This window comes from Diceros bicornis, chromosome 7, assembly GCF_020826845.1.
Source record: "Diceros bicornis minor isolate mBicDic1 chromosome 7, mDicBic1.mat.cur, whole genome shotgun sequence".
NCBI classification, from domain to species: Eukaryota; Metazoa; Chordata; class Mammalia; order Perissodactyla; family Rhinocerotidae; genus Diceros; species Diceros bicornis.
Window position 1 is genome coordinate 56,210,862 of NC_080746.1, and position 13,745 is coordinate 56,224,606.

At 50.0% G+C, this 13,745-nt stretch overlaps 1 protein-coding gene across 1 annotated transcript in view; it reads left to right on the forward strand.

Moving 5' to 3' along the window:
- XRRA1 (X-ray radiation resistance associated 1) overlaps window positions 1–9,990 on the forward strand; it is a 63,917-nt gene extending 53,927 nt beyond the window's left edge. Inside the window, 8 exon segments of the mRNA XM_058545606.1 lie at window positions 521–614; window positions 1,380–1,495; window positions 4,319–4,666; window positions 7,252–7,450; window positions 8,233–8,367; window positions 8,370–8,398; window positions 8,556–8,661; window positions 9,066–9,990. Coding sequence (XP_058401589.1) covers window positions 521–614; window positions 1,380–1,495; window positions 4,319–4,666; window positions 7,252–7,450; window positions 8,233–8,367; window positions 8,370–8,398; window positions 8,556–8,661; window positions 9,066–9,319 — 1,281 coding nt within the window. The 3' untranslated portion in view covers window positions 9,320–9,990.
- Window positions 9,991–13,745: the final 3,755 nt, after the last annotated feature.

A 13,745-nucleotide genomic window follows, 5' to 3' on the forward strand; every position in this document is an offset into this window, starting at 1 on the left:
CCCCCTCATCTCCCGTCCCCTGTCTCTCCACAGATCAGTGCCAGGACAAGCCTCAGTGAAAGAGACCATCAGGAGTGCTGTTGACAGACTGATGGGGTGTGTAGAGGTTGCACTGAGGAAGGTGAAGTGTCAGACAAATTGTATTCTGAAGTCAAAGGCAATGCCCTGCCAAACTTCCAGACTCCTTGTGAGCCAAGTGCTATATGTGTTTGTTCATATTTTGTCGCCAGCATCCTCAATACTTGGTATAGGCTACATATCCATTGTGGAGAAGGAAGAAAAAGTTTTAACTTTCAAACACAAAACAGTGATGATGGAATTTCGGACAGGAAAGGCAAGGAGCAGGTGAAACCGCAGGGATGAGACACTGCCCAGCAGTGAGTCCATGCACAGCAGCATCGCTTCCGCAGCCCCACCCCAATCCTAGCAAGCATGTAGTGCTGCAGTGCGGGGCCTGGAGGCACTAGGGCAGAGGTGGGGGGCAGTGTCGACCTGATGCTCTCTCCTGCATTCCTTACAGATTGCGAAGGAAGATGCCATCCTGCCGGTAGCTCTCTTTCCATCTCTCTGTGAGCTCATCTTTCATAACAACCCTCTGGTGGCCCATACACGAGGTATGGTGCCCACAAACCTGCCCCTCCAACCCAGTGCCCAGGAAGCAGTGTGGGCACCCTCATCCCCACCTCCTCAGTGCCAAGCCCTGGGCTCTGCTCTGCATCGTGGGTGGACAAGGTTCATGGTGCGTTGGGGGATGGAGAAAACAACAGACACTGCTGAACACCTGCTCTGCACCAGCTTATCCTGACAGCAACCCTATGAAGCAGGCTTTATTGTCCCCATGCACAGTGGAGGAAACTGAGGATCAGGGAGGTTCATGATCTACCCAAGGTCACACAGCAAGAAAGAGGCAGAGCTGGGAATGGAATACAGAATTATCTAGATACTGCATGAGCTCTTTAAGCGATACCCTGCTTTGCAGAATAGGTCTGTTGTGACCTCATTTCCCACTTCTCAGTTGGGCAGGGTGCAGGGCCCTCCCCTCCCGGAGCATACTGAATGCAGTGGATGCAGCATGAGCAGGGGAACCCACTGTCCAAGATGCAGGAGCGGGAGGCGTTTTAGAATCCTGGGCCCTGGAGTGACACCAGCAGAGTTCTAATCCTTGCGCCATACTATCTTTGTTGCGTTGGGTAAATTCCTTAACCTCTCTGTGCCTCAGTTTCCTCATCTGTTAAATGGGAATAATATGGGTACCTACCTCCTGGGTTGGTGTGAGAATTAAGTAGGTTAATACATGTAAAGCAGTTTGAACCATGCCTGGCACATAGTAAGCCCCCAATAAACGTCAGCTAATGGTTGTTTTGCCACCATGGCTCCAGGGGTCCCTCCACTGCTAAAAAGCTTCCTCCAGGAGCGGCTGGGGATCCACTTAATTCGAAGGAAGACAGTCAAGGCTAAGCACCATATTTTGATGCCTCGGAAGGACTCACGGAAGGTAAGGCTTCCAAGGCAGGACCCCAACCCCAGAGGGAGTGGAGCCTGTGTTCATGCACGCAGACTAACCTGGCCGTGGAGCTGCTCCCTCCCACAGTGCCTGGAATCCTCCATTAGTTTTGGAGTAGCAGTACTGTCTTCTCCTTTCCTTGCTCTGTTAATACAGATATACCCAGGAGGGACAAGACAGTCAGTCAGAGAGACCCAAAAGTCAGAGTCGGGAGGAGCCTCGGAGGTCATTAAGTCTGACCCCCTAATTTTACAGAAGGGGTCAGAAAAACTGAGGCCCAGAGAAATAGCTGTGGAGACGTGGGGAGAAATCAGTCAGAAGCCCAGGTCTGAGCCTGACTTCCTCAATTTCCATAGCTGCCTGGACTTGGGCAAGAGTTTCCCTCTCTGAGCTTCAGCTTCTCAACCCTAACGCCTCTCAGAGCTGCTGAGAGGACTGAATGAAGCAACAGATACGAAAATACATTATAAACTCCCCAAACCCGTACCAGTGCAAGTTATAGTCACCTGTGGTAATCCTGAATGGCTGCGCCAGGCCTAGAATACACATCGCCTAACGAGCATTTCCTTATGTTGAGAGAAGTCTGCTCCCTCTGTGCCTTCCCCAGCCAGTGGCCTAGACTTGCCTTCTGAGATGCCATAAAGTAAGTCAAATCCCTCTTCATCGGAAGGATTTCAGAAATTTCTGTGAAATGCACCTCCCTTCTGAACCTTAGTCTTCCTGTAGCCAAAAGCTGGACTGGGCATTGCTGGTCCCAAAAGTTAAATGTAGTTATTCCCTTCCATCCCCCCTGCACCCTGCATCTGTCCAGCCAAGCTCTTGTCTGGAGCCCTCAGAGGACCAGGGCAGCATTTAAAGCCAGAAATAGACAGAAATTCAAAGGGTTTCCATCATCTTCCCCTTGTCTGTTGCCTCCTCTAAGGATCCTCCTCCCTCCCTTCCCACCAGCCAGCTGGGGCGGGGCAGAATCAGAGTGAGCCAGATACATAATCCTCTCTCCCATGTACAGAGCACCCATGCCCAGTACTCTGCTGAGCACTTGCACGTGTGCTATCCCATAATCCTCACAACACACGAGGAAACAGTCTCGAAGAGCTGAAATAACTTTCTTGTTACAAGTTAGTGTTAGGGCCCAGGGGAACCTCTAAGGTTCCAACTATTAGAGGATAAAGACAAATACCAGTGGCCAAATGAGAAGCAAAGCAGTGCTGTGTTAATCTAGGCAAACACCGCCTACCCTCCATGCAGGCTGGACTGGAGAGTGTGGTTTAGGCCTCTAGCTAGATTGGAGATGCCTGCATTTCCCCACTGTGCTTACAGAGATGGGCTGGATGTACGCAGGTGACTCCTGGGCCTTTTACTGGATCAGTTACGTGGACGAAGGCTGCCGGCCCTCCCGCATGCCTAGGCATGGACAGAACGGGGGGAAAGTGGAGAACCTGCCAGAGCAGGCCCAGACCCACCCACCGTGAAACCAAGAAGCCCGGTGAGCCCTTTGCGTGTGGGAACACAAATGGAAGATAAAACTGCCTGCCTTGGTGCTTAGCAGTCAGCTCACGACGGACTCGGGCCCCTAACTGTCAACCTCCACCCAATGAGGTTATCCAGTCTTCCCTTGGGAAGGGGCTAGGAGAGTGGTGATGGGATAGAGAAAGAGTTCCCCTCAGCACTCAGGAACAGACCTGTGAGAGGGAGGAGTACCTGTTGCCCCTTCCGCCCAGCCGGCAAATGGTGGCACTTGGTGTTTTGGACGCTGCGGCATGGGTTCTGAAAAAAGATGCTGGGTACTACAGACTTCAGGTCTAAACACTGAAGTTTTACATATTTTACAAAGGAAATATTTTCTTAAAAAGAACCTTATTTTATAAAACAGTCATCCTTGGCACGCGTTAGTTTGTTAGGTACATTTGCACACGTCATCTGATTTGGGAGAACTCTACAGCATAGGCAGGGCAGGAACTATTTTCCCATTTCCCAGAGAGGAGATGGAAGCTCAAAAGATAGAACTGTATTCCAGCCCATATTTTTCTAACAACAGTGTTTGGGATCTTTCCACTACATTACATGGTCTGTCAAAGAACAGATATAAGTGGACCAAATACCCTTGACAAAGAATAAAAACAACCCACTATGTAACTAGGGAGCGGAGGAAGAACTAACCTGAGGGAAACTGAGCACGTGGCTCCCCCCTGGCAGCTGAAGCAAAGGAGGAGGGAGGATGAGAGGCTTTTGCTAGTTAAGGAAGCTGAGCAGTTCAGCAGGAAAGAAGTTGTCTCCTTGATCCTGAACCCTGCCTGAGAGAGATGTGCCTTGTGGATCTTTATATAAGGTACAGGGACCAGCATCCTGAAAGGTAGGACCATCTCCCCCACACCCTTCTAGGAGTCCCTGAGGAACATCAGGGGCACTGTGTTAAACCTTGATCAAAGGAACAAGGCTACTGAGGGCCAGAGTGATATGGTCAGGGATGCAGAATGAGGCCTGGAGCTCAGGACAGGAGTCAGATAGTCCAGGCTCTGCCACTGAATAACTCTGCGACCTTGGACAAGTCATTTTTCCTCTCTGAGCCTGTTTCCTCGTCTATAGAATGAGGATAATTATTCACTGAGTAGTTTTGAGGTGTAAATAAAACAACATATGTCACGCATAGGGCACATTGTAGATGCCCAATAAATGTGATTTTGTTCCCTCCCTCCCCCTATAAGCCCTCACCCAGAGCTCTGATCACTATACCAAGTGGCCTTAGGCTGATGAGGTCCAGGAGGAGAGATTCTGATGAGGAAGCAAACCAATCCAGCCCTTCTTCCCTGACAGGTGAAAACCCAAGTCCCAAAGGTGCCAAAGCAGCCTCTGCTTCTCCATCACCTACCTATGACCACAGTCAAGTCTTCCTCGAAGGAGATGCTGGAGTCAGAGGCAGGGCTGACTGAAGAGCTGTCCACTGCCAAAAGCACTTCTCTGAAGCCAGAGATGCCTATCGAGGGCTTGGAGGGCCTTTCTGTGTCCCACCGGACATTTCTGCCACTGCCTCCCATCTGCTCCAACTCCACGGTGCAGAGTGAAGAGTCTACATCCCACCGGAGCAACACAGCCCACCGCCTCAGCCTGGAGCACCCATCGGATGAGGACACCAAGAGCACAGAGTCCATCTTCTTGACCCAGGTGTCTGGATCCACCTGCCCCTGCCCACTTGTTCCCAGCTCCCACAGGTTCCTGCACAACCCTTAGATGGCTGGACTGCTGTGGGCAGCTGGATGTAAGCACAGACAGCTCTGGAAACCTGAAGGCAGCACCCCTGACAGGGCCTGGAAGCCCCTTGTGGGAGATCTGCTGATCCAGGGCTCCTGGTGGGGATATCCAGGGGGACAAGTCATGGTCCTGTAGCACAGACAACATCTAGGGTCTGGCTGGGGCATGATTCTGGCCGGTTTGGGGGGAAGGTTTGCTGCTGCCTCTGCCTGTTTGCTTCAGGTCACCTCACTTCTCATGCTGCCTCTGAATCCTGGGAACACAGATGGATGAGATGCAGGTCCTGCCCTTGAGATGTCCCCAGCCTAATGGGGGAGATGGACAGGAACAATGCGTGCAGTCAGTGCTGAGATTTAGGAAAACCCAGGGACTGGGAGCCTGGAGCAAGGAGGGATGCCTCTGCCCGGACCGGGAGGGCTCCCTGGAAGAGGTTCAGATGAGCTGAGGTTTGCAGGCTGAGCAGGAGTTAACAAGGTGAAGACGTGGGCGGCAAGGGCATTCTGGGCAGAGGGATCAGCAGGGCACAGAGGAAGGAAATTAAAATGGTATGTACAGGAATCACGAATCGTTCGGTGTCAGAGCAGCAGAAGGGAGACGTAGGAAAAGGGAAATATAAGGCTGGAGGAGTTGGCAGGGCCCCCTTGGACTTTATTATCGTACCATTACCCTCCCTGATCTCTCCACCTCCAGTCTTGCCCCTCCAATCTGTCCAATCTTTCCAAGATGTACATCTGTCCACAAATTTATGTCTAACTTTCCATCATCCATCTCTCACTTATTCCACAGATGACTGGTAGTGACATCCAAATTCATACAGTATAAAAATATCTTTATGAGCTATATCAGAACCTTTGTGGAACAAAGCAGAGTATAAACAAGTATTAAAAAATAAACAATTGAGAGAGTTGGATGAAAGGAAAATATGGACAGGAAAGGAAATAATAAGTCCAAGGGTAATTCTGTCACTCAGACATGCACATCATGCACCACTCTCTCATAATAGAAGTGTACTGCTAAAATGCAATTCTGAGCTTCCTAGCAGCCAAAGCAACACAATCAATTATGAGTCACCATGATTGAAAAAAAGAATCTTTTTTCCCTGCCTAATTGCCCAGGCTGTAACCTACAGTACAATGTTGAATAGAAGTGGCAAGAGCAGACATCCTTTCCTTATTCCTAATCTTAGCGGGAAAGCTTTCAGTCTTTCATCATTAATTAGGATGTTAGTTGTGGGCTTGTCATAAATGTCCTTTATCAGGTTGAGGAAATTTCTTTCTACTCCTAGTTTGTTGAGTATTTTTTTATCATGAAGGGGTGTTAGACTTTGTCAAATGCTTTTTCTGTGTCTATTGAGAAGATCATGTGGCTTTTGTCCTTCATCTATTGATATAGTATATTACATGGATTGATTTCCAGTTGTTAAACCAACCTTGCATACCTGGGATGTATCCCACTTGGTCATGGTATATCATCCTTCTTTATGTTGCTGATTCAGTTTGCTAACATTTTTTGAGGATTTTAGTGTCTATAGTCATAGAGATATTGGTCTGTAGTTTTCCTTTCTTGTGATGTGTTTCCCTAGTTTTGGTTTCAGGATAATACTGACCTCAGAGAATGAGCTGGGAGTTTTCTCTCTTCTGATTTTTCAAAGAGTTTGTGAAGGATTGGTGTTAATTCTTCTTTAAATGTTTGGTAGAATTCACTACTGAAGCCATTTGGTCCTTGGCTTTGCTTTGTGGGAAGTTTTTAAATTACTAATTCAACCTCTTTACTTGTTATAGGTCTGTTCAGATTTTCTGTTTCTTCTTTAGTCAGCCGTAAGTTTTAACAAAAGGTATAACTACATCCCTACATGAAATACAGCTCTCATAAAGCTGTATAAGAAAACCATTAGAGAAGGCTAAAAATGCGAATTCAGTGTTCACTCAATGCCTTAAAACTCCTCCATGGCTTGCATCACAGGATAAAGAAAATACAAACAGAAACAAAACAAACACCCTCAGCTTGGCCGTGAAAGGTGCCTCCTCGTCTGGGCCCTGCTTATTGCTGCAGCTGCCTGTCGCCTCACAGTGCACCCCAGCTATGCCAATCTTTAGTTCCCCCGAATGCACCTTGCTGTGCCTTACCTGTGCACCTTTGCTCATGCTGTTCCTTGCCTGCAACAGTCCTCCTTTCTTATCACTTGCAGCCCAACCCCCTCCCCACCCCTGCCTGGGATGGCTTTCCTGGTTCTTTAAGACTTAGCTCAGGCTAAGGCATCACTTCTTTCAGGAAGCTTCCTAGCCCCACAGGCTGGGTTGGGGCTTCCTGTGGCTCACCCAGAACCCTTGTGCTCCCTTCTGTCACAGCATTTATCAAGGTGTATGGTCATTGTCTATTTTCCTGTCTGCCTCCTCTCACCCCAGTCTTGCTTCTTGCCCCAGGGCCCAGCATGGGAACCCACCAGAGCTGATGCTCATAAGTGTTAATGAAATGAATGAATATGTTTTTCTTCACAGGTTAGTGAGCTGCCTTCCTCCACCCTCCAGAGGGAGGATTCAGAGATGAAGGAGAAAAACCAAAGAGCACCACGCACAGCACCCAGAGAGTTGAAGAAGACTCGGAGGAAGCTCCCATCTGCCTCCATCCCCAGCAAGTTCCATGGCTATGAGGAGCTGCTGACAGCCAAGCCTGATCCAGCCTTCATTGAGCCGAAGGGTATGTGTGGAGAAAGGTTCCAGGGCAGGGGGCCTATCCACGGCCCAGAGCAAGTCAAGGCAAAGCCAAGGCTGGTGGCAAGCCTCTTCCAGGCTGGGGTGTTGTCCTCTGTCTAAATATCTGTCAAAGGGCCCCTGCTGGTGTCCCAGTTTGGAGCCCTATGTGTCAGGACCCCTGGCCTAGGCCTTCATTGGCTTTTGGGGAGCCACAGCTGTTCAGAGATTCCAGCCAGTCTGGGCCCAGCTGCTCTGGTTGGAAAACTCTCTCCAGGAAGGGTTTAATGAACAAACACCCAGACTGCCGGATTCCTGAGCTCCTCCCCAGCCCAGGTAAGCCCCAAGCTGAACATCCAAAATCCTCCCTATTGGGTTTGACGCAAGGGAGGCAGTGCCCTCTCTGAGCCCCTTATTTCCGATTGATGTGTTAACAGTTTTGTACTTTCAGAGGAACTGGCGGTCAGCTGTGCTCTGTCTCGGGTGTCAGTCCACACAGTGTAACCCCCCGAGGTTAATGGGGTTACACTGGGCTCAGCCCCTCTCCCATTCCAGTGCCACTTTTCCATTAGGATCTGTGCTCATAGGGGACAAGTATTCCCTGAACAAATGATGGAAGTTCAAGCACCGCAGCAGATCAGGGGGAGACGTGGGAGCAGTGTTTTCTTCTTGGGGTCTCTCAAATCCTTTTAGCCAGGGCTGCTCTGAGCCGGGGAATGAAGAAATTGGAGGAGGCATGCCAGAGGAGGAGGGGGAAGCGCCTTGACTCAGCCTTCTGTTGTCCCCCAGGAATCCAGAAGAATGCCCAGGCTCTGCAGCACATGCTGAAGCACCCACTGCTGTACCGCTCCTCCAAGCCCAGGCTCGACACTCTTCAGAAACACTATGTTCCCAAGGAGAAACGGGTAAACCTCTGCCTCCCGAGTGTGCGAATGGCCCCTCAGGACTGCCACAGGTACAGATGTGACTGTCACCTTGGGCCTTCTACAGGCCATGCTTTCCCAGTGCCCTCACATGCTCCCTGCCTGTTGCTATGACTGTATGAGGCGGTGAGGCCAGGAAAGTCTGACCGTAAGACTAGGATAACACTCTCCTCTCTTACCTTCTGTCAGGCCCAGAGGCTCCCTATTCCACCCCCAAGGAAGACTCGAGCCCAGCTGCTGGATGACATCCTCATTCGCATGCGGGACCCCCGGAACATTACAGAGGCTCCACTAGGTATGGCTCTGGCCCCAGTCCTCAGCTGCCAGGACCTGAGATCTAGAAGTTTACTCATCTGATGGTATAAGGCAAAGGGCTTGTGTCAGAGCAGGAATGGCCTTAGAGAGCATCTGCCCCAGCCTTCCCGTGTGCAGATGGAAAAACTGAGGCCTCGGTGAGGCAGGGAGTTGCCTAAAGTCACACAGAATGTTATGGACCAGAACTAAGGCTTGAGATAGAATCAAGAGGGGACACTACTGGCTTCCTAATGCCCTAAGCTGGAGAGGCCATTTTCAGTCCCCTTAACATCTTCCTCCTACCCCACCTCCCTTTCTGGGGGGCTCTGAACCCAATCCCTGCCGTTTTGGGCTCAGTGGGACCCAGGGCAAGCTTGGTGCCCCTCCTGGCTTCTCTCCCTGCAGGAGCTGTCCTGCACCAGCGGAAGGAGCAGCGGCTAGTGAACCAGAAGCAGTATCTGGAGGCCAAGCGGCTGCTGAAGGAGTTTCGGGCACGCTACCGGAGGCTGGTGCGCTGCTCGCTGCGGACGGTGTTCAGGGCCACTGCGCCGCCCCCAGCCCACCCGGCGCTGAGCGAGGGCCAGCCTAAGTTCGGCCGTTTCCTCGAATTCATGGATGAGTTCTGCCAGGAGCCCACGGCAGGTGACTCAAAAGGCTAGGGCTGTGCACGGGGCCATGCGCACCACCCGTCCTGTGCCCCACACTCTCCCAGAGGGCTTCATGCCCTCCACTGAACCTCGGGGCTGGCTGGGCCAGGTGCGGGCCTCTGAGTTTGGCTCGGCCTTACTCACTGGCTGCAGAGTGGGGAGCTCGTCAGGACCTCCCCTCTCTGGGCCAGGCAGGCCCCAGCGCCTGGCACAGCAGCAATAAAGAGTGGGTGCATAGAGCAAGGTAGCCTGCGTCCTGTCTTGGAGACTGGGCTGGGCTGTCACACTGGAGAAGGATCCCCGGCTGATGCGCATCCCTAAAGCCCTGTGGGAAACATGCCAGAGCCCCACATGTCCAACTGTGATTGCTGTGATAAGCACTAGGACAGAAAACGGGGTTGATGGAACAGAGATGCAGCACAGAATCCGAGGCTCAGAGAAGTTAACTAACTCACCCACAGCCAATAAAGTGTGTGTGTTGGGGTGAGGTTGAGAGGGCAAAACTGAGCCTCCAGGCCCCAGAAATGGTCCTTTTTCTATTGGGCAGCTTTTTCCATTGTGAAGGCAAATGGGGGGTGAGGGGGAAGAGAGGATTGGGAATTCCCTTATCAGATGGCCATGGCCACAAAGGTGGGACAAGTTGAGGGGAGGGCTTATGTGCAGTTTCCCAAGGTCCTCTAACCCAGGACATAAGATGAAGTCCCACATACAAACATGGTGGGCTGTGGCTTTAAAACAGACCCTGGGGCTGTGCAAGGTCAACTTGGGCTCACAGTAAGTGAACTAACTCTGGCCAAGGCAGCCTGTGGGTTGCCCCATTCTTGTGAGTGTCCAGTAGTCAGCCCCTGCTATAGAGGAGGATCTGGAGAAGGCCACTAGGGCAGAATCAAGAGATGTGCATTTGGGGATGGACGCTGAGTGTGACCTGGTCACCTGGGCAACCCTTGCTCCTAAGGCTACTCTCTAGGGAGTGCCTACAGTTCAGACCTGGGGAGCAGGCCTGCAGTTCCCAGGGCCCAGGAGGCAGTAGCACAAGGATTAAGGATCCTCAGCAAGGCCCAGACTCCCACAACCTAAGTTGCAATTAAGGTGATTCGAGAAATATAGTCTTGTAGCCACAGGTCTGACAGGGGCACGGTGGAGTATCTGGCTGTATTGCAAGTGAGACTCTGTGAGGACACAGAGATATTTGCATATTGTCATACACAAGCACATAGTCTCACACATGTGACCAGAAAATATTTACACCCAGCTGTAGTCATACCACACACAATGGCACTCATACAGTCAGTCACACATATCAAGTTACAAAGTCAATCTCACTCATTCACACAGGCACCTGGACAGATCCCATAACACAGTGTTACCCACAGCAGCACTCATGTGCAGGGGGCACATTGCTGATTCACCACCTTGGATCTGAGGCCCAAAACCATCCTTCCCCTAATATTAGGAAGGAGAATCCACCCCAACAGTCACACTGTAAACCTCGCTAGGTTCTAGTTCTGGAGAACTGGACTGCTCCCTTCAGCCAGAAACACTACCAAACCATAGGCTCTCAGGCCTGAAAGGCTTCTGGGAACGTCCTATTCCAATCTCAAAGCAGGAAGCCTCTTGCAACCTCCCCAACAGACCATTCAGCTCCTGCCTGCACATCTAGTGACAGCCTCCATAGGCTGTCCCTTCCTTTGCTGGGAAAGCCACTGGACAGTTCAAGCCATTGGGCTAAGCTGTCTGCCTAAGTCCCTCAGTAATCCTAGCTCTGCTTTCTGGCCAAGAGTATATCTGCCTTCTCTGCCCAGCCAGGCCAACCCTTCACTGATGTGAGAACATCCTCAAGTGGTTACACGTCAGGCCAAACACTCTTAACTTAGTTATTCCACATAGGATATAACTATGTGGAATTTATTCCCATCTGAATAAACTGGTTGCCTCTCCTGGACTTGCTAAGTTTTGGGGGTTTTTTCTCCTACTCATGATACCTAGATGCAGTACTCCAGCTGTATACAGTGCAGCACACAGCAGGATTGCCCGCTTCCTTCTCTGGATACGATATTCTTTTATAAAGCCTAACATTTTATTTGTCTTTTGCTCACTCTTAAAACCAATGGCATTACCCCTTTGGCTTTACTGAGCCTTTATCAGCAGTCTACTAATATTAGAACTGCTGTCCCTTTTTCCTACATTTCATCATCTTAGTCTCAGGCTGGAGTTCCAGGCTGCCAGGATCACTCTGCTTTCCTGATTGTTAGCTTTCCCATCTCAGAGGCTGTCTGCAGAGCGAGTGTAGAGCACTGGCCCATTTTCCCGCACGTATAGCTAAATCACATCAGTATAGAACTCCCAGGAAAGAAGCCCCTAGGAAGCTACTGCTACTCGTCTAGGAACACCACCGTAAGACCACATGGGGGAGCTGGTGTTTCTTATTCATCCTGTCAGCCTTAGCTCAGGTATGTCTTTGAACTCTCATCCCAAACTAAACTGAGCTTTCCTTCTTTGTGACCCAGTATGACCTCATCACTCTGCATTGTACCAAGAACTGATTATACCCCTGGTGCTCAGCCCAGGGCCTGGGTCCAGGAGGCACTCAGTAAGATTTACTGAATGAATGTGCTGGGAGGAGTGGGAAATAGCTCACGCCAGCTGTCTTAATGGGATTATACATATTATACACAGCTATGGCTCAGATGACTAGAAGCCAGTGCTAGGCATGTTCCCACAGGCAATGCCTGAGCACCCACTTATTAAAGCCACGTTCCTATCAAAAAACAGCACTCCAACCTGCCTGCTGTTTTAAGAATGCAAGGTGGGGTATCACTGTCCACTCACCCACTCTCCCATACAGGTGAACTGCTGAATCTCTGGAAGCCACACAATCACTCACCAGTGGTGTCCATTCTTTTATATTTCAGGAGTAATCCAGACTTGGTCACATTACCACGGTGCAATTTTTAACCCTATCTATCTCTTATTTGCTGTATGATGTAGGGCAGGTCATTTAACCTTACCCATAGCATCAATGGAGTTTTCAATCTCGATGGGTCCTTTTGGTGTTAAACACTTTTGAGGGCTCTGGAGTCAGCAAATTTCAGTTGCTTGATTTCCTGAGTTTTGTACTTTTGAAGAGACATGACCTAGTCCTTGTCTCAGTGAGTAAAGCCTCAAACTAGATTTGTCAAATAAGCGGGAATTCATAACTAATCAAGGAGGCTTTTGGGGTGGTCGCCACCCTCCCCGTTGCCAGCATAGTCACTTACTCTCCCCACACCTCATCTACCACTAGGATGCTTCATCCCCCTGGGGTGGCTGTCACCCAGAGCCCCCTTCCTTCTCCATAAGCACATGGGAAGCTGGCTGCCACACTCTTCTGAGCCTTCTCCAATTTTCTAAAAAGAGCAAACCAGAAGAAATAGTTTCTCCCACCACCAATTCTCCAAAATTAGGTAGGCCCAACCTGTTTTTCTAGTCACTCATCCAAGATGCCAGTGAGCACCAGAGAAAAGTCAGATGTGGCCAGAGGAGAGAAAACTGAATCAGATGCAGATTGTGCCTCACAATCCTTGCTACCTCAAGACACCTCCCACCCCTACAGTGGGTGCAGAGGGAAGACTCTGATCTCTCTAGCCCTGTCAGGCCCAATCCAGAAGGAGATCCTACCCAGAAAGCAACTGGAACCATACTGTTAGCCAAAGCCAGTGGAGGGTGGCACCCTGAGGCTGATTTGAGCCAGGGCAGCAGAAGAAAGCAATCAGTGGCTTTGGAGTCAGAGGACCCAGCTTCCAGGCAATGTAAGGGCCAGAGTTTCCCATCCATAAATGAGGGCCACCCCCTTCACCACACTAGGCTATAGAGAATAAGTGTGGTTTGTAGAACATTTTCTGTTACTTTAGGGGCCAAGGGACAAACAAGTTCTTTTCTCATATCTCCAACTAGCTACATCGTTTTCTTGCAAATCATTTTAATGACCCTCCTTCGGAAGAGGCTGGGCCAAATGATTTCAAAGGTCCCAAATGCTGGTTTACTATGTATGGCATGGATTCTTACATCAGTCTTTCAAATTGGTTTTACAAGTTTAGATGGAACAGGGATACATTTGTTCTCTGTTGGATGAGAAACTGATGCCAAGGGGATTTTGATGAATTCCTCAGCAATGGTTCCAAAAGAGGCTATTTTGAAAAATCAGATGTTCTGCATACAGCCTTAATGTACAAGGCCAGCGCCATCCTGTACGTCTGTTCTTTAGTCACACTTCCTTGGCGCCTTCATTAGGAGTAAGAATGGTTACATATGACAGTTGTAAACTGGAAATAATTTAGAACTCAAAAGATGTAGCACGATTTTCCACCCCATCCTACCTAATTTCTCCCAATTTCTGCATGCCAAAGCAAGACATTCCAATGTGGGGCATCTCCTCGAGCAAAGATAGCACCAAAAATCA